The following is a 24,242-nucleotide window of genomic DNA, read 5'->3' on the forward strand; positions in this document are numbered from 1 at the left end:
AAGCACCCTACCAACCCACTTGCCTACCCTCTAACTCGCCCACCCGATACGTCGGCCAGTTGTGTGCGTGGTGCGCGTCGGTGTGACGCGTCTCTGTGACGTTGCCGGTGTTTGTGACGTCGCCGGTGTTTGTGACGTCGCCGGTGTTTGTGACGTCGCCGGTGTTTGTGACTTTGCCAGTGTTTGTGACTTTGCCGGTGTTTGTGACTTTGCCGGTGTTTGTGACGTTGCCGCGTCTCTGTGACGTTGCCAGTGTTTGTGACTTTGCCAGTGTTTGTGACTTTGCCGGTGTTTGTGACTTTGCCGGTGTTTGTGACTTTGCCGGTGTTTGTGACGTTGCCGCGTGTTTGACGTTGCCGCATGTTTGTGACTTTGCCGGTGTTTGTGACTTTGCCGGTGTTTGTGACTTTGCCGGTGTTTGTGACGTTGCCGGTGTTTGTGACTTTGCCGCGTGTTTGTGACTTTGCCGGTGTTTGTGACTTTGCCGGTGTTTGTGACTTTGCCGGTGTTTGTGATGTTGCCGGTGTTTGTGACGTTGCCGGTGTTTGTGACTTTGCCGCGTGTTTGTGACGTTGCCGCGTGTTTGTGACTTTGCCGGTGTTTGTGACTTTGCCGGTGTTTGTGACTTTGCCGCGTGTTTGTGACTTTGCCGGTGTTTGTGACTTTGCCGGTGTTTGTGACGTTGCCGGTGTTTGTGACGTTGCCGGTGTTTGTGACGTTGCCGGTGTTTGTGACTTTGCCGGTGTTTGTGACTTTGCCGGTGTTTGTGACGTTGCCGGTGTTTGTGACTTTGCCGGTGTTTGTGACGTTGCCGCGTGTTTGTGACTTTGCCGGTGTTTGTGACTTTGCCGGTGTTTGTGACGTTGCCGGTGTTTGTGACTTTGCCGCGTGTTTGTGATGTTGCCGCGTCTCTGTGACGTTGCCAGTGTTTGTGACTTTGCCAGTGTTTGTGACGTCGCCGGTGTTTGTGACGTTGCCGGTGTTTGTGCCGACGCAGATGGAGGGCGGTGTGAGCTTCGACAGCGACGAGGGCGACGAGCCGTCACCAGAGGCGCTCGCCAGATACCTCTCCATGCGGAGACACACGGTGGGGGTGGCCGAGCCCAGGTACGTGGACACGGTGGGTGGGGGGGACACGGTGGGTGGGGGGGACACGGTGGGTGGGGGGGACACGGTGGGTGGGGGGGACACGGTGGGTGGGGGGACACGGTGGGTGGGGGGGACACGGTGGGTGGGGGGGGACACGGTGGGTGGGGGGGACACGGTGGGTGGGACGTGGTGGTACAAGAGGAGCCACTGACAGTCATCTCCCCCCCCATGCAGGGCGGAGGGAGGGGGCGACGAGCTGCAGAAGCTGCACGGGGGTCCCGGGGGGGTCGGGGGGGGCGGCGTCGTGGGGGGGGCCTGGGCACCGGGGGGCGCACGCTGCAGCCCCCCCAGCCCTTCCTGGGCGTGGGGGGCGGGGAGGGAGCCGTGCTGCCCACGCTGCCCTCGCTGGCGCCACACAACACCCCACTCGAGTACAAGGTGAGCACACGGGCAGGGAGGGGCACGGGGTGTGGTGAGGGGGGAGTGAGGGTGGTGAGGGGGGAGTGAGGGTGGTGAGGGGGGGGTGAGGGTGGTGAGGGGGGAGTGAGGGTGGTGAGGGGGGTGGTGAGGGTGGTGAGGGGGGAGTGAGGGTGGTGAGTGTGGTGAGGGGGGAGTGAGGGTGGTGAGGGGGGGTGGTGAGTGTGGTGAGGGTGGTGAGGGGGGGTGGTGAGTGTGGTGACGGGGGGTGGTGAGGGTGGTGAGGGGCAGGGTGAGTGTGGTGAGGGGGGGGGTGGTGAGTGTGGTGAGGGGGGGTGAGTGTGGTGAGGGGGGGTGGTGAGTGTGGTGAGAGCGACAATCTCTGCTCACCACACTAACGCTCACCACCCCACCTCCTCCGTGCCCCCCAGGAGCAGTCCCTGCTGCAGCCCCCCGTGCTGCAGGCTCTGGACGGCGCCAGCCTGGGCCGGCGGGCGTCCGACGGCGGCGCCAACATCCACATGCAGGCGCAGCAGCTGCTGAAGCTGCGCCTGGTGGCCCAGAGCCAGGCCAACCCACGCGGGCCCTCTCCCTCCCCGCTGGTACGCGCCCAAAGCACGGAGGTGCCCCCCCCCGACCCCCCCCACTCCCCCCGGCGGTGACCCCCCCCCCCGACCCCCCCCACTCCCCCCGGCGGTGACGTTGACGCACGCCGAGTGCTCGCTTCAGGCCCCGTAGGCCCTGGCGGGGGAGAGGCCCAGCACCGGATTGGGATTGAGCCTCGCCCGGCGTCGTCGGGCGCGAGCGGGAATCCTTCTCGGTGGAGCCGGGATCCCCGGCGAGCCGGGCTGACCGGGGGCGAGCGCCGGGCTCTGTGCGAGCCGGGCTCTGGGCGGGCTCTTGGCGGGCTCTTGGCCAGCCGGGCTGACCGGGGGCGCGAGGTGTTTATGACGACGGCCGTGCCGCTCGTTACGTGCCTGGTGATGAATTCGGTGATGGGGAAATGAGTTTGCAATCTGATCGTCGCCATTGTCGTCAGGGCCCCGCGGTGTCGCCCGTCGCCCGCTCCGTCTCTCAGCCCCCCCCCGCTCCGTCTCTCAGCCCCCCCCCCCCCGCTCCGTCTCTCAGCCCCCCCCCCCCGCTCCGTCTCTCAGCCCCCCCCCGCTCCGTCTCTCAGCCCCCCCCCCGCTCCGTCTCTCAGCCCCCCCCCTCTCTCTCTGTCATCAACGAGGGCCGTTGCTCAAATCCGTTTCAGGCCACGGCGGTGTTGACGATCCTCTTGAGTTTGGCGTCGATGTTGACCTCTCGGCCTGTGAACTTTTATCCAACATGCGGTGACCCCCCCGTGACCCCCCCCCCCCGACCCGTGACCCCCAGTGCGGCGTGTCGGTGATCACGCCGGAGGAGGATGAGGAGACGTCTGACGAGGAGCCTGACCAGGAGGCCGCACAGAGGTGGGGGCGCATGGGGGGGGCACGCGGGGGGGGGCACGTGGGGGGGGGCACGCTGGGGGCACGTGAGGGGCGGGAGACAGTGAGACGAAGGGAGGCAAGGGGAGATGGTGTGTGTGTGTGTGGGTAGTGCTGTGTGTGTGTGTGTGGGTAGTGCTGTGTGTGTGTGTGTGGGTAGTGCTGTGTGTGTGTGGGTAGCGCTGTGTGTGTGTGTGGGTAGCGCTGTGTGTGTGTGTGGGTAGCGCTGTGTGTGTGTGTGGGTAGCGCTGTGTGTGTGTGGGTAGCGCTGTGTGTGTGTGGGTAGCGCTGTGTGTGTGTGCGTAGCGCTGTGTGTGTGTGTGGGTAGCGCTGTGTGTGTGTGTGGGTAGTGCTGTGTGTGTGTGTAGCGCTGTGTGTGTGTGGGTAGTGCTGTGTGTGTGTGTAGCGCTGTGTGTGTGTGTGGGTAGCGCTGTGTGTGTGTAGTGCTGTGTGTGTGTGTGTGGGTAGTGCTGTGTGTGTGGGTAGCGCTGTGTGTGTGTGTGGGTAGCGCTGTGTGTGTGTAGTGCTGTGTGTGTGTGTGTGGGTAGTGCTGTGTGTGTGTGTGTGGGTAGTGCTGTGTGTGTGTGGGTAGCGCTGTGTGTGTGTGTGGGTAGCGCTGTGTGTGTGTGTGGGTAGCGCTGTGTGTGTGTGTGGGTAGTGCTGTGTGCATGTGTGTAGCGCTGTGTGTGTGTGTGGGTAGCGCTGTGTGTGTGTGGGTAGCGCTGTGTGTGTGTGTGTGGGTAGTGCTGTGTGTGTGTGTGGGTAGTGCTGTGTGTGTGTGGGTAGTGCTGTGTGTGTGTGGGTAGTGCTGTGTGTGTGTGTGTGGGTAGTGCTGTGTGTGTGTGGGTAGTGCTGTGTGTGTGTGGGTAGTGCTGTGTGTGTGTGGGTAGCGCTGTGTGTGTGTGGGTAGCGCTGTGTGTGTGTGGGTAGTGCTGTGTGTGTGTGGGTAGTGCTGTGTGTGTGGGTAGCGCTGTGTGTGTGTGTGGGTAGTGCTGTGTGTGTGTGTGGGTAGTGCTGTGTGTGTGTGGGTAGTGCTGTGTGTGTGGGTAGCGCTGTGTGTGTGTGTGTGGGTAGCGCTGTGTGTGTGTGTGTGTGGGTAGCGCTGTGTGTGTGTGTGTGTGGGTAGCGCTGTGTGTGTGTGTGTGGGTAGCGCTGTGTGTGTGTGGGTAGCGCTGTGTGTGTGTGTGTGGGTAGTGCTGTGTGTGTGTGGGTAGTGCTGTGTGTGTGTGGGTAGTGCTGTGTGTGTGTGGGTAGCGCTGTGTGTGTGTGGGTAGCGCTGTGTGTGCGTGGGTAGCGCTGTGTGTGCGTGGGTAGCGCTGTGTGTGTGTGTAGCGCTGTGTGTGTGTGGGTAGCGCTGTGTGTGTGTGTGGGTAGCGCTGTGTGTGTGCGTGGGTAGCGCTGTGTGTGTGCGTGGGTAGCGCTGTGTGTGTGCGTGGGTAGCGCTGTGTGTGCGTGGGTAGCGCTGTGTGTGTGTGGGTAGCGCTGTGTGTGTGTGGGTAGTGCTGTGTGTGTGTGTGTAGCGCTGTGTGTGTGTGGGTAGTGCTGTGTGTGTGTGTAGCGCTGTGTGTGTGTGTGGGTAGCGCTGTGTGTGTGTGTGGGTAGCGCTGTGTGTGTGTAGTGCTGTGTGTGTGTGTGTGGGTAGTGCTGTGTGTGTGGGTAGCGCTGTGTGTGTGTGTGGGTAGCGCTGTGTGTGTGTAGTGCTGTGTGTGTGTGTGGGTAGTGCTGTGTGTGTGTGGGTAGTGCTGTGTGTGTGTGGGTAGCGCTGTGTGTGTGTGTGGGTAGCGCTGTGTGTGTGTGTGGGTAGCGCTGTGTGTGTGTGTGGGTAGTGCTGTGTGCATATGTGTAGCGCTGTGTGTGTGTGTGGGTAGCGCTGTGTGTGTGTGGGTAGCGCTGTGTGTGTGTGGGTAGCGCTGTGTGTGTGTGTGTGGGTAGTGCTGTGTGTGTGTGTGTGGGTAGTGCTGTGTGTGTGTGGGTAGTGCTGTGTGTGTGTGGGTAGTGCTGTGTGTGTGTGTGTGGGTAGTGCTGTGTGTGTGTGGGTAGTGCTGTGTGTGTGTGGGTAGTGCTGTGTGTGTGTGGGTAGTGCTGTGTGTGTGTGGGTAGCGCTGTGTGTGTGTGGGTAGCGCTGTGTGTGTGTGGGTAGTGCTGTATGTGTGTGGGTAGTGCTGTGTGTGTGGGTAGCGCTGTGTGTGTGTGTGGGTAGTGCTGTGTGTGTGTGTGGGTAGTGCTGTGTGTGTGTGTGGGTAGTGCTGTGTGTGTGTGGGTAGTGCTGTGTGTGTGGGTAGCGCTGTGTGTGTGTGTGGGTAGCGCTGTGTGTGTGTGTGTGGGTAGCGCTGTGTGTGTGTGTGTGGGTAGCGCTGTGTGTGTGTGTGTGGGTAGCGCTGTGTGTGTGTGGGTAGCGCTGTGTGTGTGTGTGTGGGTAGTGCTGTGTGTGTGTGGGTAGTGCTGTGTGTGTGTGGGTAGTGCTGTGTGTGTGTGGGTAGCGCTGTGTGTGTGTGGGTAGCGCTGTGTGTGCGTGGGTAGCGCTGTGTGTGTGTGTAGCGCTGTGTGTGTGTGGGTAGCGCTGTGTGTGTGTGTGTGGGTAGCGCTGTGTGTGTGTGTGGGTAGCGCTGTGTGTGTGCGTGGGTAGCGCTGTGTGTGTGCGTGGGTAGCGCTGTGTGTGCGTGGGTAGCGCTGTGTGTGCGTGGGTAGCGCTGTGTGTGTGTGGGTAGCGCTGTGTGTGTGTGTGTAGCGCTGTGTGTGTGTGTGTAGCGCTGTGTGTGTGTGGGTAGCGCTGTGTGTGTGCGTGGGTAGCGCTGTGTGTGTGCGTGGGTAGCGCTGTGTGTGTGCGTGGGTAGCGCTGTGTGTGTGTGGGTAGCGCTGTGTGTGTGCGTGGGTAGCGCTGTGTGTGTGCGTGGGTAGCGCTGTGTGTGTGCGTGGGTAGCGCTGTGTGTGTGCGTGGGTAGCGCTGTGTGTGTGCGTGGGTAGCGCTGTGTGTGTGTGGGTAGCGCTGTGTGTGTGTGGGTAGCGCTGTGTGTGTGTGTGTGTGGGTAGCGCTGTGTGTGTGTGTGGGTAGCGCTGTGTGTGTGTGGGTAGTGCTGTGTGTGTGTGGGTAGTGCTGTGTGTGTGTGGGTAGCGCTGTGTGTGTGTGTGGGTAGCGCTGTGTGTGTGTGTGTGTAGCGCTGTGTGTGTGTGTGTGGGTAGCGCTGTGTGTGTGTGTGTGGGTAGCGCTGTGTGTGTGTGTGGGTAGCGCTGTGTGTGTGTGTGTGTGGGTAGCGCTGTGTGTGTGTGTGTGCGTAGTGCTGTGTGTGTGTGTGGGTAGCGCTGTGTGTGTGTGGGTAGCGCTGTGTGTGTGTGTGGGTAGCGCTGTGTGTGTGTGGGTAGCGCTGTGTGTGTGTGGGTAGCGCTGTGTGTGTGTGGGTAGCGCTGTGTGTGTGTGGGTAGCGCTGTGTGTGTGTGTGTGGGTGTGTGTAGCGCTGTGTGTGTGTGTGTGGGTAGCGCTGTGTGTGTGTGTGTGGGTAGCGCTGTGTGTGTGTGTGGGTAGCGCTGTGTGTGTGTGTGTGTGGGTAGCGCTGTGTGTGTGTGTGTGCGTAGTGCTGTGTGTGTGTGTGGGTAGCGCTGTGTGTGTGTGTGGGTAGCGCTGTGTGTGTGTGTGTGCGTAGTGCTGTGTGTGTGTGTGTGCGTAGTGCTGTGTGTGTGTGCGTAGTGCTGTGTGTGTGTGGGTAGTGCTGTGTGTGTGTGTGTGGGTAGCGCTGTGTGTGTGTGTGTGGGTAGCGCTGTGTGTGTGTGTGCGTAGCGCTGTGTGTGTGTGTGGGTAGCGCTGTGTGTGTGTGTGGGTAGCGCTGTGTGTGTGTGGGTAGCGCTGTGTGTGTGTGTAGCGCTGTGTGTGTGTGGGTAGTGCTGTGTGTGTGTGTAGCGCTGTGTGTGTGGGTAGCGCTGTGTGTGTGTAGTGCTGTGTGTGTGTGTGTGGGTAGTGCTGTGTGTGTGTGTAGCGCTGTGTGTGTGTGGTGCTGTGTGTGTGTGTAGCGCTGTGTGTGTGTGTGGGTAGCGCTGTGTGTGTGTAGTGCTGTGTGTGTGTGTGTGGGTAGTGCTGTGTGTGTGGGTAGCGCTGTGTGTGTGTGTGGGTAGCGCTGTGTGTGTGTAGTGCTGTGTGTGTGTGTGTGGGTAGTGCTGTGTGTGTGTGTGTGGGTAGTGCTGTGTGTGGGTAGCGCTGTGTGTGTGTGTGGGTAGCGCTGTGTGTGTGTGTGGGTAGCGCTGTGTGTGTGCGTGGGTAGCGCTGTGTGTGTGCGTGGGTAGCGCTGTGTGTGCGTGGGTAGCGCTGTGTGTGCGTGGGTAGCGCTGTGTGTGCGTGGGTAGCGCTGTGTGTGCGTGTGTAGCGCTGTGTGTGTGTGTGTAGCGCTGTGTGTGTGTGGGTAGCGCTGTGTGTGTGCGTGGGTAGCGCTGTGTGTGTGCGTGGGTAGCGCTGTGTGTGTGCGTGGGTAGCGCTGTGTGTGTGTGGGTAGCGCTGTGTGTGTGTGGGTAGCGCTGTGTGTGTGCGTGGGTAGCGCTGTGTGTGTGCGTGGGTAGCGCTGTGTGTGTGCGTGGGTAGCGCTGTGTGTGTGCGTGGGTAGCGCTGTGTGTGTGTGGGTAGCGCTGTGTGTGTGTGTGGGTAGCGCTGTGTGTGTGTGTGGGTAGCGCTGTGTGTGTGTGTGGGTAGCGCTGTGTGTGTGTGTGGGTAGCGCTGTGTGTGTGTGTGTGGGTAGCGCTGTGTGTGTGTGTGTGGGTAGCGCTGTGTGTGTGTGTGTGTGTAGCGCTGTGTGTGTGTGGGTAGCGCTGTGTGTGTGTGGGTAGCGCTGTGTGTGTGTGGGTAGCGCTGTGTGTGTGTGGGTAGCGCTGTGTGTGTGTGGGTAGCGCTGTGTGTGTGTGGGTAGCGCTGTGTGTGTGTGGGTAGCGCTGTGTGTGTGTGTGTGGGTAGCGCTGTGTGTGTGTGTGTGGGTAGCGCTGTGTGTGTGTGTGTGTGTAGCGCTGTGTGTGTGTGTGTGGGTAGCGCTGTGTGTGTGTGTGTGTGGGTAGCGCTGTGTGTGTGTGTGTGTGGGTAGCGCTGTGTGTGTGTGTGTGCGTAGTGCTGTGTGTGTGTGCGTAGTGCTGTGTGTGTGTGGGTAGTGCTGTGTGTGTGTGTGTGGGTAGCGCTGTGTGTGTGTGTGGGTAGCGCTGTGTGTGTGTGTGTGGGTAGCGCTGTGTGTGTGTGTGGGTAGCGCTGTGTGTGTGTGTGGGTAGCGCTGTGTGTGTGTGTGGGTAGCGCTGTGTGTGTGTGTGGGTAGCGCTGTGTGTGTGTGTGGGTAGCGCTGTGTGTGTGCGTACACCTATCGAGTGCGTGCGAGTGCCCCAAAAGTCTATTGGGTGTATACGAGGTGAGGCTATCTCTTTGTGTTGGCACGAGCGCGTGCTTCAAAGTGCACCTTGCCTGGCACGATACCCGTCCGTGGTGCCGCCGCCGCCGCCGTGGTGAGCGGCGGTTGCCGGTAGCCGGCGTGGCGCGAGTGAATGCGGAGCCGCGGTCGCGTGGCGGCTTGGCGCACCGTGCCCGTGGACTCGTCGCCTGCTGCGTGGGCAACTTGCCCCCCACCCCCCCCCCCCCCCGTTCCTTGGCAGGGCGCCGCGCTCGCCCGGCCAGAGGGGGCCGTGCGGTGGCAGCGCCCCAGCTGAGTCGCTTCAAACGCACGCCGCTGTTTGAGGACAGCCGATTGCAATAACAGCGGCAAATATTGGGCAAGCCTCCCACCCACGACCCAGACTCCGACCCAGACCCCCACCCAGACCCCCCCCCCCATCACCCACGACCCAGACCCTCACCCAGACCCCCACCCAGACCCCCCCCCCCATTACCCACGACCCAGACCCCCACCCAGACCCCCACCCAGACCCCCCCCCCCCATCACCCACGACCCAGACCCTCACCCAGACCCCCCCCCAGATCCCCCCCCCTCCATCACCCACGACCCAGACCCCCACCCAGACCCCTCCCCCCCCATCACCCACGACCCAGACCCCCACCCAGACCCCCACCCAGACCCCTCCCCCCCCATCACCCATGACCCAGACCCCCACCCCATCACCCACGACTCAGACCCCCACCCAAACCCCCACCCAGACCCCCCCCCAGACCCCCCCCCATCACCCACGACCCAGACCCTCACCCAGACCCCCACCCAGACCCCTCCCCCCCTATCACCCACGACCCAGACCCCCCCCCCCCCACTCACCCCCACTGGGTTGTGAGCGTCAGGGGCGACGTGTTGGAAGCCAGTGCATCGTGGGTAGCGCACCCACGATGCACTGCAGGTCAAACGTAACGGGAGTGTCCGTGCCTGCCTTCATAGCTGCTCCTCGCTAACAGCACTTGCCCCAACAGTCTGTTAAGTCTAGACGGGCGTGCTTTGTCTTTGTGCGTGTTTCTAAACGCAGTTGGTGAGCACAGGGGCCCGGCGGGCCCAAAAGCTAGCGGGCAGCAACAAACAGTACTGCGGCCAAGGTTGTCATGCAGAGAGTGTAGTGCATGTTAGTTGAGAGCAAGGTGACTATTGTAAGACTTTGGGGGAGAAGAAGCTGGTGGTGGTGGTGGTTATAATGGTGGTGGTGGTGATGGTAGTAATGGTGGTGGGAGAGGGAGTTTCAGCGTGGAGCAGTGTGAGGGAAGAAGCGGAGACAGAGAGAAGTGAGGTGACCTGCAGTGTTGTTGGGTGCGTGGCTGTGTCGTTGTGCGAGTGTGGTTGTGTGTGTGGTTGAGTGGCTGAGCGAGTGGTTGGGTGAGTGGCTGTGTGGTTGGGCGAGTGTGGTAATGTGTGTGGGTGAGTGGCTGTGTGGTTGTGTGAGTGTGGTTATGTGTGTGGGTGAGTGGCTGTGTGGTTGTGTGAGTGTGGTTATGTGTGTGGTTGAGTGGCTGTGTGGTTAGGCGAGTGGCTGTGTGGTTGGGTGAGTGTGGTTGAGTGGCTGAGCGAGTGGTTGTGTGAGTGGCTGTGTGGTTGGGTGAGTGTTGTTTGGTACATGGTTGTGAGTGTGTGAGTGTGGTTGTGTGAGTGTGGTTGAGTGGCTGGGCGAGTGGCTGTGTGGTTGTGTGAGTGGCCGTGTGGTTGTGTGAGTGTGGTAATGTGTGTGGGTGAGTGGCTGTGTGGCTGTGTGGTTGTGTGAGTGTGATAATGTGTGGGTGAGTGGCTGTGTGTTTGTGTGATAATGTGTGTGGGTGAGTGGCTGTGTGGTTGTGTGAGTGTGGTAATATGTGTGGTTGTGAGTGCCTGTGTGGTTGTGTGAGTGTGGTTGTGTGGCTGAGCGAGTGGTTGGGTGAGTGGCTGTGTGGTTGTGTGAGTGTGGTAATGTGTCTGGGTGAGTGCCTGTGTGGTTGTGTGAGTGTGGTAATGTGTGTGGGTGAGTGGCTGTGTGGTTGTGTGAGTGTGGTAATGTGGTAATGTGTGTGGGTGAGTGGCTGTGTGGTTGTGTGGTTGTGTGAGTGTGGTAATGTGTGTGGGTGAGTGGCTGTGTGGTTGTGTGAGTGTGGTAATGTGTGTGGGTGAGTGGCTGTGTGGTTGTGTGAGTGTGGTAATGTGTGTGGTTGTGAGTGCCTGTGTGGTTGTGTGAGTGTGGTTGTGTGGCTGAGCGAGTGGTTGGGTGAGTGGCTGTGTGGTTGTGTGAGTGTGGTAATGTGTCTGGGTGAGTGCCTGTGTGGTTGTGTGAGTGTGGTAATGTGTGTGGGTGAGTGGCTGTGTGGTTGTGTGAGTGTGGTAATGTGGTAATGTGTGTGGGTGAGTGGCTGTGTGGTTGTGTGGTTGTGTGAGTGTGGTAATGTGTGTGGGTGAGTGGCTGTGTGGTTGTGTGAGTGTGGTAATGTGTGTGGGTGAGTGGCTGTGTGGCTGTGTGGTTGTGTGTGGGTGAGTGGCTGTGTGTTTGTGTGAGTGTGGTAATGTGTGTGGGTGAGTGGCTGTGTGGTTGTGTGAGTGTGGTAATGTGTGTGGTTGTGAGTGCCTGTGTGGTTGTGTGAGTGTGGTTGTGTGGCTGAGCGAGTGGTTGGGTGAGTGGCTGTGTGGTTGTGTGAGTGTGGTAATGTGTCTGGGTGAGTGCCTGTGTGGTTGTGTGAGTGTGGAAATGTGTGTGGGTGAGTGGCTGTGTGGTTGTGTGAGTGTGGTAATGTGGTAATGTGTGTGGGTGAGTGGCTGTGGTTGTGTGGTTGTGTGAGTCTGGTAATGTGTGTGGTTGAGTGGCTGTGTGGTTAGGCGAGTGGCTGTGTGGTTGTGTGAGTGTGGTTGAGTGGCTGAGCGAGTGGTTGGGCGAGTGGCTGTGTGGTTGTGTGAGTGTGGTAATGTGTGTGGGTGAGTGGCTGTGTGGTTGTGTGAGTGTGGTAATGTGTGTGGGTGAGTGGCTGTGTGGTTGTGTGAGTGTGGTAATGTGTGTGGTTGAGTGGCTGTGTGGTTGTGTGAGTGGCTGTGTGGTTGTGTGAGTGTGGTAATGTGTGTGGTTGAGTGGCTGAGCGAGTGGTTGGGCGAGTGGCTGTGTGGTTGTGTGAGTGTGGTAATGTGTGTGGTTGAGTGGCTGAGCGAGTGGCTGTGTGGTTGGGTAAGCAAGCAAGAATGAGTGTCGTGCCCTGCAGTGTGTAGTGGTGGTAGTCGCCGCGGCTCGGTGGGCGTGCCCAAGTTTGCCCGGCTTTGGGCGCGCGCCCCCCTGCCGCGCGTGACGCTCTCCCGCCGGCTCTCCCGCCCAGGTACCTGGCGGCACGCGGCAGCAACAAGCGGCACACGCTGGCGCTCGCCAACCCCGCTGCCGAGGTCTCCGCCGACCTGCAGCGGCAGCTGGCGCAGCAGCCCATCAAGGGCGGGCGGCGCAGCTCCCAGCTGCTGTCCCCCGAGCAGCAGCTGCAGCAGCAGCAGCACTCGCGGTGAGCGGAGGAGGAGGGGGGAGCCACGTTCTTGAAAGTTTCATCGCCTAGGGAAGCCTCTCGGAGTCCACTCTCTTGCAGGAAGTTCCCAAGCTTGGGAATTGTTGTTGTACTTAAGGGGCACGCTGCGGTGGCTAGGAGATGTTAACTACCTCACCTGGTATGCAGGAGGTCGATGCCTGCTGTGTATTTGGAGTTTGCGGTGTTTCTCTCTTCTCGTGGTCGTGTGGGATTTTTTTCCGGGTCCTCCGCGTTTAGCATCGACATCGCCACACGTTTAGAGTGTTGGGCTGCTGCTGTCTGTTTCCGCGTGGTGATGATGATGGTGGTGATGATGATGGTGATGATGATGGTGATGATGATGATGGTGATGATGATGGTGATGATGATGGTGATGATGATGGTGATGATGATGGTGATGATGATGGTGATGATGATGGTGATGATGATGATGGTGATGATGAGCCACTTCATTGAGCTATCGTTTGTGGATAGCCAGGCCGCTATACGGCTCAGTGGGCCTTACCTTGGTGCAGAATTTTCTATAAAAAATAGTGTTTATTTGTACATTTATTTTCGTGATTTGCTTACCTTCCCTCTACTTTGCACAGCTATTGTATTTTTGTATTGTGGTTGATGTTATTGACGATAACGATGGTGATGGTGATGATGTTGATGGTGGTGATGTCGTCACCCCAGGTACAATGATACCAACACGCTGTGCATCCTGTCCGAGTACTACTCTGACGTCATGTTATTGATGATGGTGATGATGATGGTGGTGATGATGATGTTGATGTTGATGATGTTGATGGTGGTGATGTCGTCACCCCAGGTACAATGAGACCAACACGCTGTGCATCCTGTCCGAGCGCTACTCTGACGTCATGTTATTGATGTTGATGATGATGGTGATGATGTTATTGATGATGATGTTATTGATGTTGATGATGATGGTGGTGATGTCGTCACCCCAGTTACAAGGAGACCAACACGCTGTGCATTCCGTCCGAGCGCTACTCTGACGTCATGTTATTGGTGACGGTGATGATGGTGTTGATGTTATTGATGTTGATGATGTTGATGGTGATGTTGTTGATGTCACCCCAGCTACAAGGAGACCAACACGCTGTGCATCCTGTCCTAGCGCTACTCTGACGTCATGTTATTGATGATGTTGATGATGATGTCACCCCAGCTACAAGGAGACCAACACGCTGTGCATCCCGTCCGAGCGCTACTCTGACGTCATGTTATTGATGTTGATGATGTCATCACCCCAGCTACAAGGAGACCAACATGCTGTGCATCCCGTCCGAGCGCTACTCTGACGTCATGTTATTGATGTTGATGATGATGATGTCACCCCAGCTACAAGGAGACCAACACGCTGTGCATCCCGTCCGAGCGCTACTCTGACGTCATGTTATTGATGTTGTTGATGATGATGATGTCATCACCCCAGCTACAAGGAGACCAACACGCTGTGCATCCCGTCCGAGCGCTACTCTGACGTCATGTTATTGATGATGATGATGTCACCCCAGCTACAAGGAGACCAACACGCTGTGCATCCCGTCCGAGCGCTACTCTGACGTCATGTTATTGATGTTGATGATGATGGTGATGTTGATGTCGTCACCCCAGCTACAAGGAGACCAACACACTGTGCATCCCGTCCGAGCGCTACTCTGACGTCATGTTATTGATGTTGTTGATGATGATGTCATCACCCCAGCTACAAGGAGACCAACACCCTGTGCATCCCGTCCGAGCGCTACTCTGACGTCATGTTATTGATGTTGTTGATGATGATGTCGTCACCCCAGCTACAAGGAGACCAACACGCTGTGCATCCCGTCCGAGCGCTACTCTGACGTCATGTTATTGATGATGATGATGTCATTACCCCAGCTACAAGGAGACCAACACGCTGTGCATCCCGTCCGAGCGCTACTCTGACGTCATGTTATTGATGTTGTTGATGATGATGTCATCACCCCAGCTACAAGGAGACCAACACCCTGTGCATCCCGTCCGAGCGCTACTCTGACGTCATGTTATTGATGATGATGATGATGTCACCCCAGCTACAAGGAGACCAACACGCTGTGCATCCCGTCCGAGCGCTACTCTGACGTCATGTTATTGATGTTGTTGATGATGATGATGTCATCACCCCAGCTACAAGGAGACCAACACGCTGTGCATCCCGTCCGAGCGCTACTCCCCCGTGCGCCGCCTCTCCGACGGCGCCGCCAGCCTGCAGGCCTTCCGCTCCCAGATGCAGCACTCGTGCGGTTCCACGCTCAACAGCAGCATCAAGCAGCTGCAGCAGGTGGGGGGCCGGTTGGGTCATTGCGCAGCCGGGTGGACGAGTGGCCCTGGTATTTGGCGAGCGTGGGCGAGGGCGGGGGCGTGGGCGGGGGCGAGGGCGGGCGGGCGGGGGCGTCGTCGGGGGGGCGGGCCCCGCGGCGGCGGCTCGCCGACGACTCTCGCCCCAGCGGCCTTTAAAAAGTCTACGCGGGCGACCTTTGCCCCCTTTATCTCCGTAGGAGTGCCACCAGCTGCAGCAGAGGTACTGCACCACGCCCATGGACGAGCGGAGCCTCGTGGAGGCTCAGCACCAGCACAAGCTGTTCCACCACCTGCAGGTGACGCGGTGGGGACACGCTGGGGCGCTGGCGCCGCGCGGCACCCTCGACATTTAGCGCCGTGACGTCGCCGATGAGGGCGTTGTCAACTTGCCGTCGCCCCGGTGTCCAGCGGCCGGGCGAACGTTTTCTTGTTTAGCTGTTTGGTTTTATTCGCAATGGAGGCCTTGTTTGGTGTTGTGGCGTCATTAAAGCCGCCACCACCGCTACCCAACGATCAGTAAGGTTTGTCACGTGAACAGAACGTGCACATTAATTACTAGTTACTAGTAGTACACCGGTCTGTTGGAGAGTAAGCCCACGACAACATTTATTATTAGTTTTTTTTTTTCTCTCCGCCACCACCACCCCCCCCGTTGTAAATGTGTTGTTGGTGCCCGTGTTGTTTTTGACCGCGCCATCATCGTCCAGCGCTTTCCTGAAGGACCCCCCCCCACTCGCACGCCGGAGTGAAGTCATCAGTCGCCTTTCAGAGGCCCGTATCTGCTCTAGATGGGGGGTTGTTTTTGTGTTGTTTTTTCTGGGCGGGATAGATCGTGGAAAAACGTGTCCGGCGGCGGTGGCGGGTTTCACGACACCTTTTATATTTTAGGCGCTCTCTGACGGAGCGAAAGCCTCTTGTAGATGCCGCTACGAGCTCGGACGACTAAAACGCAACGGTGCTGTGTGACCTCGTGGCACTGTCTCTCTCCCCATGTCTCTCTCTCTCTCTCCCCACGTTCCAGTGTCTCTGAATCTACACGCCTCCCCTGACCCCATCTCCATAACCCCGCGTCGCCGTGTCTCATGCCCACGTCCCCGTGTCTCATTGTCTCACGGTCCCCGTGTCTCATGGTCCCCGTGTCTCATTGTCTCACGATCCCCATGTCACATGGTCCCCGTGTCTCCGTGTCTCATTGTCTCACGATCCCCGTGTCTCACGGTCCCCGTGTCTCATTGTCTCACGGTCGCCGTGTCTCATTGTCTCACGGTCCCCGTGTCTCATTGTCTCACGGTCCCCGTGTCTCACGGTCCCCGTGTCTCATTGTCTCACGGTCCCCGTGTCCCCGTGTCCCCGTGTCTCACGGTCCCCGTGTCTCACGGTCCCCGTGTCTCCGTGTCTCATGGTCCCCGTGTCCCCTGGTCCCCGTGTCTCACGGTCCCCGTGTCTCATGGTCCCCGTGTCCCCGTGTCTCACGGTCTCCCCGTGTCTCATGGTCCCCGTGTCTCATGGTCCCCGTGTCTCCGTGTCTCACGGTCGCCGTGTCTCATGGTCCCCGTGTCTCATGGTCCCCGTGTCTCATGGTCCCCGTGTCTCCGTGTCTCATGGTCCCCGTGTCTTACGGTCTCCTCGTGTCTCATGGTCCCCATGTCTCCGTGTCTCATGGTCCCCGTGTCTTACGGTCTCCTCGTGTCTCACGGTCCCTGTGTCTCATTGTCTCACGGTCCCCGTGTCTCATGGTCCCCGTGTCCCCGTGTCTCACGGTCCCCGTGTCTCACGGTCCCCGTGTCTCACGGTCCCCGTGTCTCATGGTCCCCGTGTCTCCGTGTCTCATGGTCCCCGTGTCCCCTGGTCCCCGTGTCTCACGGTCCCCGTGTCTCATGGTCCCCGTGTCTCATGGGCCCCGTGTCTCCGTGTCTCACGGTCCCCGTGTCTCATGGTCCCCGTGTCTCATGGTCCCCGTGTCTCATGGTCCCCGTGTCTCATGGTCCCCGTGTCTCATGGTCCCCGTGTCTCCGTGTCTCATGGTCCCCGTGTCTCATGGGCCCCGTGTCTCCGTGTCTCACGGTCCCCGTGTCTCATGGTCCCCGTGTCTCATGGTCCCCGTGTCTCATGGTCCCCGTGTCTCATGGTCCCCGTGTCTCATGGTCCCCGTGTCTCCGTGTCTCATGGTCCCCGTGTCTCACGGTCTCCGTGTCTCACGGTCCCCGTGTCTCATGGTCCCCGTTACCCCGTGTCTCCGTGTCTCATGGTCCCCGTGTCCCCGTGTCTCATGGTCCCCGTGTCTCCGTGTCTCACGGTCCCCGTGTCTCATGGTCTCCGTGTCCCCGTGTCTCACGGTCCCCGTGTCTCATGGTCCCCGTGTCTCCGTGTCTCATGGTCCCCGTGTCTCATGGTCCCCGTGTCTCACGGTCCCCGTGTCTCATGGTCTCCGTGTCCCCGTGTCTCACGGTCCCCGTGTCTCATGGTCCCCGTGTCTCATGGTCCCCGTGTCTCACGGTCCCCGTGTCTCACGGTCCCCGTGTCCCCGTGTCTCATGTCCCCGTGTCTCATGGTCCCCGTGTCTCCGTGTCTCATGGTCCCCGTGTCTCACGGTCCCCGTGTCTCATGGTCCCCGTGTCTCATGGTCCCCGTGTCTCCGTGTCTCATGGTCCCCGTGTCTCATGGTCCCCGTGTCTCACGGTCCCCGTGTCTCACGGTCCCCGTGTCTCACGGTCCCCGTGTCTCACGGTCCCCGTGTCTCATGGTCCCCGTGTCTCCGTGTCTCATGGTCCCCGTGTCTCATGGTCCCCGTGTCTCACGGTCCCCGTGTCTCCGTGTCTCATGGTCCCCGTGTCTCACGGTCCCCGTGTCTCATGGTCCCCGTGTCCCCGTGTCTCCGTGTCTCACGGTCCCCGTGTCTCATGGTCCCCGTGTCTCCGTGTCTCATGGTCCTCGTGTCTCATGGTCCCCGTGTCTCACGGTCCCCGTGTCTCATGGTCCCCGTGTCTCCGTGTCTCATGGTCCCCGTGTCTCATGGTCCCCGTGTCTCACGGTCCCCGTGTCTCCGTGTCTCATGGTCCCCGTGTCTCACGGTCCCCGTGTCTCATGGTCCCCGTGTCTCCGTGTCTCATGGTCCCCGTGTCTCATGGTCCCCGTGTCTCACGGTCCCCGTGTCTCCGTGTCTCATGGTCCCCGTGTCTCATGGTCCCCGTGTCTCATGGTCCCCGTGTCTCATGGTCCCCGTGTCTCCGTGTCTCATGGTCCCCGTGTCTCACGGTCTCCGTGTCTCACGGTCCCCGTGTCTCATGGTCCCCGTTACCCCGTGTCTCCGTGTCTCATGGTCCCCGTGTCCCCGTGTCTCATGGTCCCCGTGTCTCCGTGTCTCACGGTCCCCGTGTCTCATGGTCTCCGTGTCCCCGTGTCTCACGGTCCCCGTGTCTCATGGTCCCCGTGTCTCCGTGTCTCATGGTCCCCGTGTCTCATGGTCCCCGTGTCTCACGGTCCCCGTGTCTCATGGTCTCCGTGTCCCCGTGTCTCACGGTCCCCGTGTCTCATGGTCCCCGTGTCTCATGGTCCCCGTGTCTCACGGTCCCCGTGTCTCACGGTCCCCGTGTCCCCGTGTCTCATGTCCCCGTGTCTCATGGTCCCCGTGTCTCCGTGTCTCATGGTCCCCGTGTCTCACGGTCCCCGTGTCTCATGGTCCCCGTGTCTCATGGTCCCCGTGTCTCCGTGTCTCATGGTCCCCGTGTCTCATGGTCCCCGTGTCTCACGGTCCCCGTGTCTCACGGTCCCCGTGTCTCACGGTCCCCGTGTCTCACGGTCCCCGTGTCTCATGGTCCCCGTGTCTCCGTGTCTCATGGTCCCCGTGTCTCATGGTCCCCGTGTCTCACGGTCCCCGTGTCTCCGTGTCTCATGGTCCCCGTGTCTCACGGTCCCCGTGTCTCATGGTCCCCGTGTCCCCGTGTCTCCGTGTCTCACGGTCCCCGTGTCTCATGGTCCCCGTGTCTCCGTGTCTCATGGTCCTCGTGTCTCATGGTCCCCGTGTCTCACGGTCCCCGTGTCTCCGTGTCTCACGGTCCCCGTGTCTCATGGTCCCCGTGTCCCCGTGTCTCCGTGTCTCACGGTCCCCGTGTCTCATGGTCCCCGTGTCCCCGTGTCTCATGGTCCCCGTGTCTCCGTGTCTCATGGTCCTCGTGTCTCATGGTCCCCGTGTCTCACGGTCCCCGTGTCCCCTGGCAGGAGTATTGTGGATCCCCCCAGGCGAGTCCCCCGCCGGCCCCTCCCCCCCCGATCACCGTGTCTCCCGCCGGGGGAGGGGCTCTGGGCCCAGAGGTTCCCGCGGTCCTCTCTCACCAGCTGCAGAGGTACTCGGCTCGGGGGAGACGCACGGGGACAGAGGGGGGGAGACACACGGGGAGACGGGGGGAGACAGATGGGGGGAGACACACGGGGAGAGAGGGAGACGGACGGGGGGAGACACACGGGAGAGGGGGAGACAGATGGGGGGAGACACACGGAGAGATGGGGGGAGACAGATGGGGGGAGACACACGGGGAGAGGGGGAGACGGACGGGGGGAGACACACGGAGAGACGGGGGGAGACAGATGGGGGGAGACACACGGGGAGACGGGGGGAGACAGATGGGGGGAGACACACGGAGAGACGGGGGGAGACAGAGGGGGGGAGACACACGGGGAGAGGGGTGGGAGACACGGAGAGACGGGGGGAGACACGGAGAGACGGGGGGAGACAGATGGGGGGAGACACACGGGGAGACGGGGGGAGACAGATGGGGGGAGACACACGGAGAGACGGGGGGAGACAGAGGGGGGGAGACACACGGGGAGAGGGGGGGGAGACACGGAGAGACGGGGGGAGACACGGAGAGACGGGGGGAGACAGATGGGGGGAGACACACGGAGAGAGGGAGAGACGGACGGGGGGAGACACACGGAGAGACGGGGGGAGACACGTGGGGGAGAGGGGGGAGACGAAGGGGGAGACACGGGGAGAGGGGGGGGGGTAGACACGGGAGTGGAGACGGGAGACACTGGGGAGACAAAGGCGGCCGGGCGTGGTGCTGGCCACCCACCCACCCCCTCGTGTGCCGTGCCGGCCTTCATAGGTGCCACTTGCTAACAGCACTTGCCCCAACAGTTTGTTGCAGGCTATATGGGGAATGTGTGTGTGTGTGCGTGCGTGTGTGCAGTGTGTACACGTGTGCACGCATGCGTTTGTGTGTGCACCTGTGTGTGTGTGTGTGCGCACCTCTGTGTGCGTGTGTGTGCGCACCTGTGTGTGCGTGTGTGTGTGCACCTGTGTGCGTGTGTGTGTGCGCACCTCTGTGTGTGTGTGTGTGTGCACCTGTGTGTGTGTGTGCGCACCTTTACACTGTGTGTGTGTGTGTGCGGTGTGATCAGATTGAAGCTGCACACGGCTCAGCCCTCGAGCCCCCCACCCTTCACGTCGGGCAGCGCGGGGGGTAGCCCCCCGTCGGCGCACGTCCCGCTCATGCAGCCGCAGAGTAAGTGTGGGCGGGGGGGGGGGGCGGTGGCTCGCCGGCACGGCCCCCGGGGTTGTTTTTCCACCGCGGGAGCCGTGCCGTGCCGCCGCCGACGGCGGCGCCCGGTTTGGTTCCGGCTCGGCTCGCCAAAGAGCCGGCGGGGAACCGCCCGGACCGTGCCGGGACCCACGGCCGGGCTCGCCCACACGAGGGCCGCGGGAGGGCCGCGGGAGGGCCGCGGGAGGGCCGCGGGAGGGCCGCGGGAGGGCCGCGTCGTCACGCTCCGTCATCACGCTCCATCGTCACGCTCCGTCATCACGCTCCGGTGTCACGCTCCGTCATCTCGCTCCGTCATCACGCTCCGGTGTCACGCTCCGTCGTCACACTCCGTCGTCACGCTCCGGTGTCACACTCCGTCGTCACGCTCCGTCATCACGCTCCGTCGTCACGCTCCGTCGTCACGCTCCGTCGTCTCGCTCCATCGTCACGCTCCGTCGTCACGCTCCGGTGTCACGCTCCGGTGTCACGCTCCGTCATCTCGCTCCATCGTCACGCTCCGTCATCTCGCTCCATCGTCACGCTCCGTCGTCACGCTCCGTCATCACGCTCCGGTGTCACGCTCCGTCGTCACACTCCGTCGTCACGCTCCGTCGTCTCGCTCCGGTGTCACGCTCCGTCATCACACTCCGTCATCACACTCCGTCATCTCGCTCCGTCGTCACGCTCCGGTGTCACGCTCCGTCATCACACTCCGTCATCACGCTCCGTCGTCTCGCTCCGTCGTCACGCTCCGTCATCACACTCCGTCATCACACTCCGTCATCTCGCTCCGTCGTCACGCTCCGTCGTCACGCTCCGTCGTCACGCTCCGTCGTCACGCTCCGGTGTCACGCTCCGTCATCTCGCTCCGTCATCTCGCTCCGTCGTCACGCTCCGTCGTCACGCTCCGTCATCACGCTCCGGTGTCACGCTCCGGTGTCACGCTCCGTCATCACGCTCCGGTGTCACGCACCGTCATCTCGCTCCGTCATCTCGCTCCGTCGTCTCGCTCCGTCGTCACGCTCCGTCGTCACGCTCCGTCGTCACGCTCCGTCGTCACGCTCCGTCGTCACGCTCCGTCGTCACACTCCGGCGTCACACTCCGGCGTCACACTCCGGCGTCTCGCTCCGGTGACTTCACTTCCGAGTGCCTCTGATTGGCCGTGTGGCCGTTCGCCCTGAAGGTTACAGGACCGGTCGCCATTCTCGGTCGCCGCAGGCATTTGCGGGGCTCCCTTGAACCACTTGTCGCCCCCCCCACCCCCCACACCTTGTTCGTTTTTCCCAGCATACCCTGGGCCACCGCAGCAGGTGACATCCGTCCCGGCCGCAACTGTGGCGTCGCTACAGCTGCCACAGCAACAACAACAACAACAGCAGCAGCAGCAACAGCAGCAGCAGCAGCACAAGCCGCTGTTGAAGCAGCTGAGTGCGGACAGTGCAGAGGCACGCAGGTGAGACGGCCGTACGCTCGGCTTCATCGTGGCCCTGTCCGATGCAGCGAGCCCAGCGCTGCTGAGATGCCCGGGGCCTCGGTGGTGGTGACCGTGGTGATTGGTGGCGGCGGTGGCGGTGGCGGCAGTGGCGGCTACACCGTCGCTGCTGCACATGGCAGCTGTGACCCAGCGCTGTAGATTCTCGCCCTGGGTTTGGGTGTCTCCCTCCCTCATCACAGTAGCTTCACAATGGTCGTGTCGGACACGTGCACACACACGCTGGGTCTGAGCTGTGTCTATTCGGTAACGTCTCAATAACACACGCGGGTGTCTGTGTGTCTTTCTGTCTGTGTGTGTCTTTCTGTCTGTGTGTCCCTCAGTCGCCCAATCCAAAGGTTTTCTCCCTTGAGTTACGATCAGACTCACCTCCACCCTCACCTCTACAGCTTCCCTCCCAGCCCTCCGACCACCTCGCGAGCCGCTCAACAACAACAGCAGCAACAGCAACAACAGCAGCAGGCTGTCCCCCCTGTCCCGCAGCCGTCCGCCTTCGCTCAGTCGTTCGCTCTCCAGAAAGAGGTTCTCCTTCAGAACCATCAACTGATGCTGCAGCAGCAGCAGCAACAGCAGCAGCAGCAACAGCTGCTTCAACAACAACAGCAGCAGCAGCACCTGCTGCAGCAGCAACAGCAGCAGCAGCATCTGTTGCAGCAGCAGCAACAGGCGCAGCACCTGCTGCAGCAGCAGCAGCAGCAGCTGCTTCAGCAGCAGCAGCACCAGCAGCACCTGTTGCAGCAGCAGCAGCAGCAGCACCTGCAGAGCCTGCACGAGCAGCAGCAGCAGCAGCAGCAGCAGCAGCCGTACGCGCTGAGCGCCCCCTCGCAGCTGCAGCAGGCGCTGCTGTCTCCGATCGCCACCGAGTTTGGCCGCTCGCACCCCTACCACCACCACCACCACCAGCAGCAGCAGCAGCACCACCACCAGCAGCAGCAGCAGCAGCAGTACAACAGCATGCTGGTGCAGAGCCTGGTGTCGCCGCGACACACGTTCGGGGCGCACGCGCAGCCGATCCGCCTGCAGCCGCCCCCCGCGGGGGGCTCGGGCGGAGGGCGGCGGCCGGCGGGCGCGGGGGGGCGGCTGCCGGGTCGCGGGGGCTCGGGCCCGCTGCCGGGGGCGTGCGCCGGGGCGGACGCCGCGGTCGGGCCGAGCCAGCAGCAGCTGCAGCAGCAGCAGCAGCAGCAGCTGCAGCAGCAGCAGCAGCAGCAGCTGCAGCAGCAGCAGCAGCAGCAGCAGCAGGCCGCGTCGCCGGCCCTGACGTCGGGCCAGAGGTCGCGGGCGTCGGCCGTCGGGGCGGTGCAGCAGCAGCAGCCGCCGCCACCCCCCGTGAACTTTCACCTCCTGCAGCCGATGGGGCGGGGCGCGGGGGGCGGAGCGGAGGGGGAGGGGGTCGGGGTTGGCGGGGGCGTGGGGGGGTGCCCCCCACCCCCGGGCATTGTCGGGCTCCTCCACTCGGAGAGGATGGAGGAGGACGAGGGAGCGGCGCTGGTGGAGGCGGCGTGCGAGGTGAGCTGGTGGTGGTGGTGGTGGTGAAGGTGAAGGTGGACGTTTGCGAGTGAGACAGTGGTGGTGCTGGTGGTTGTGGTTGTGGTGGTGGTGGTAAAGGTGGATGTTTACGAGTGAGACAGTGGTGGTGGTGAATGAAGGTGGATGTTTGCGAGTGAGACAGTGGTGGTGGTGAAGGTGGACGTTTGCGAGCGAGACAGTGGTGGTTGTGGTGCTGGTGGTTGTGGTGGTGGTGGTGAAAGTTAAACTGAAATATGTAACTAATAAGCTTGTGCCGGAGGCCCCGGGGGGCCAGGCGTCTATGACGTCTCCTGGCCAAACCCCAATTGGCGGAGCCAGGAGATTGAATATCTACCCTCGGGGCTCCTCCAGAAACAACGAAAAGCCACTACGGGTGGCCACGTGGAATGTTCGAACGCTCACTGCGGAGGAGAGGCTGCCACTCCTCTGTCGGGAGCTGGACCGGTACCGCCTGGATCTCTGGCATTCAGGAGGTCCGGTGGACCGGCTCTGGCTCCTGCCACCATGAGGGGTGGACAGTCCTCTACTCGGGGCAGCAGACTGCCAAACAACAGGGTGTGGCTCTTCTTTTGAACAAAAGAATGAAGGGGGTGTGGGAGCGTGGCGGTGAGGTGTGGGAAGCTGTAAGCCCCAGGCTACTTTGGGCTCACCTTCCCATCAACCGAAGATGAACATCCGTGGAGGGATGCAGGCAAAGCCGATGAGTCAGATGCATTCTATGACCTCCTGTCACAGATGCTGGCTAAAGTGGCCCCTCGGGATAGAGTCATCATGTTGGGTGACTTCAATGCCCGAGTTGGTCATGATACTGGCACCTGGTCTGGAGTGATTGGAGGGCATGGGCCAGATAAGCTCAATAACAACGGTAGGAGGCTGCTAGATTTTTGTGCAGCCCATGGGCTTGTAATTACCAACACGCTGTTCCGGCATCGGCGCGTCCACACAACATCATGGATGCATGCCGGGTCCAAGCAAGAACATCTGCTGGACTACATAGTGACGGACCAGCGGATGCGAGCCCATGTCCTTGACACCAGGACCTACCGTGGAGCTGATCTGCCCTCTGACCATCGACTAGTCATTTGTAAGATGCGCCTGCCATTCTTCCACTCCGGTGGTGGGTGTACACCCAGGACCCCATTCCAGCCTAAAGTGGCCTGGTCTCAGTTATCTGATGAAAGTTGCAAGCGAGAATTTCATCATCGCTTGCGGCTGGGATTGGCATCGTCCCCGACTCCTCCTGATGTCAATGGTAAATGGGCGAGGTTTAGGACTGTGACTCATGCAGCTGCAATGGCTGCTTTGGGTACGCGGTCCAGACCTCCCCAGAGACCCTGGCTGACAGAGGAGGTGTTTAGGATGGTTGAGAAAAAGCGACAGGCCCACTGTCATCGGCTACAGAATCCCACGTCAGAGAATGAGGAGGCTTACCGCAGCCTTCGCTCGGAGGTTCGGAGAGCCGTGAGGCGCTGCAAGGGTGGGTGGTGGT

At 61.0% G+C, this 24,242-nt stretch overlaps 1 protein-coding gene across 1 annotated transcript in view; it reads left to right on the forward strand.

Moving 5' to 3' along the window:
• The window catches only part of LOC116955846 (serine/threonine-protein kinase SIK3-like), a 91,195-nt gene that overhangs the window by 50,077 nt on the left and 16,876 nt on the right, over window positions 1-24,242 (forward strand). Inside the window, 13 exon segments of the mRNA XM_076053747.1 lie at window positions 998-1,107; window positions 1,324-1,375; window positions 1,378-1,527; window positions 1,938-2,108; window positions 2,884-2,960; window positions 11,680-11,853; window positions 13,052-13,180; window positions 14,038-14,191; window positions 14,409-14,507; window positions 18,430-18,554; window positions 19,612-19,715; window positions 21,022-21,187; window positions 21,550-22,732. Coding sequence (XP_075909862.1) covers window positions 998-1,107; window positions 1,324-1,375; window positions 1,378-1,527; window positions 1,938-2,108; window positions 2,884-2,960; window positions 11,680-11,853; window positions 13,052-13,180; window positions 14,038-14,191; window positions 14,409-14,507; window positions 18,430-18,554; window positions 19,612-19,715; window positions 21,022-21,187; window positions 21,550-22,732 — 2,694 coding nt within the window.

The sequence above is a fragment of the Petromyzon marinus genome, chromosome 62 (assembly GCF_048934315.1).
Source record: "Petromyzon marinus isolate PM22_M1 ecotype Great Lakes invasive population chromosome 62, UKy_Petmar_22M1.pri1.0, whole genome shotgun sequence".
NCBI lineage: Eukaryota > Metazoa > Chordata > Hyperoartia > Petromyzontiformes > Petromyzontidae > Petromyzon > Petromyzon marinus.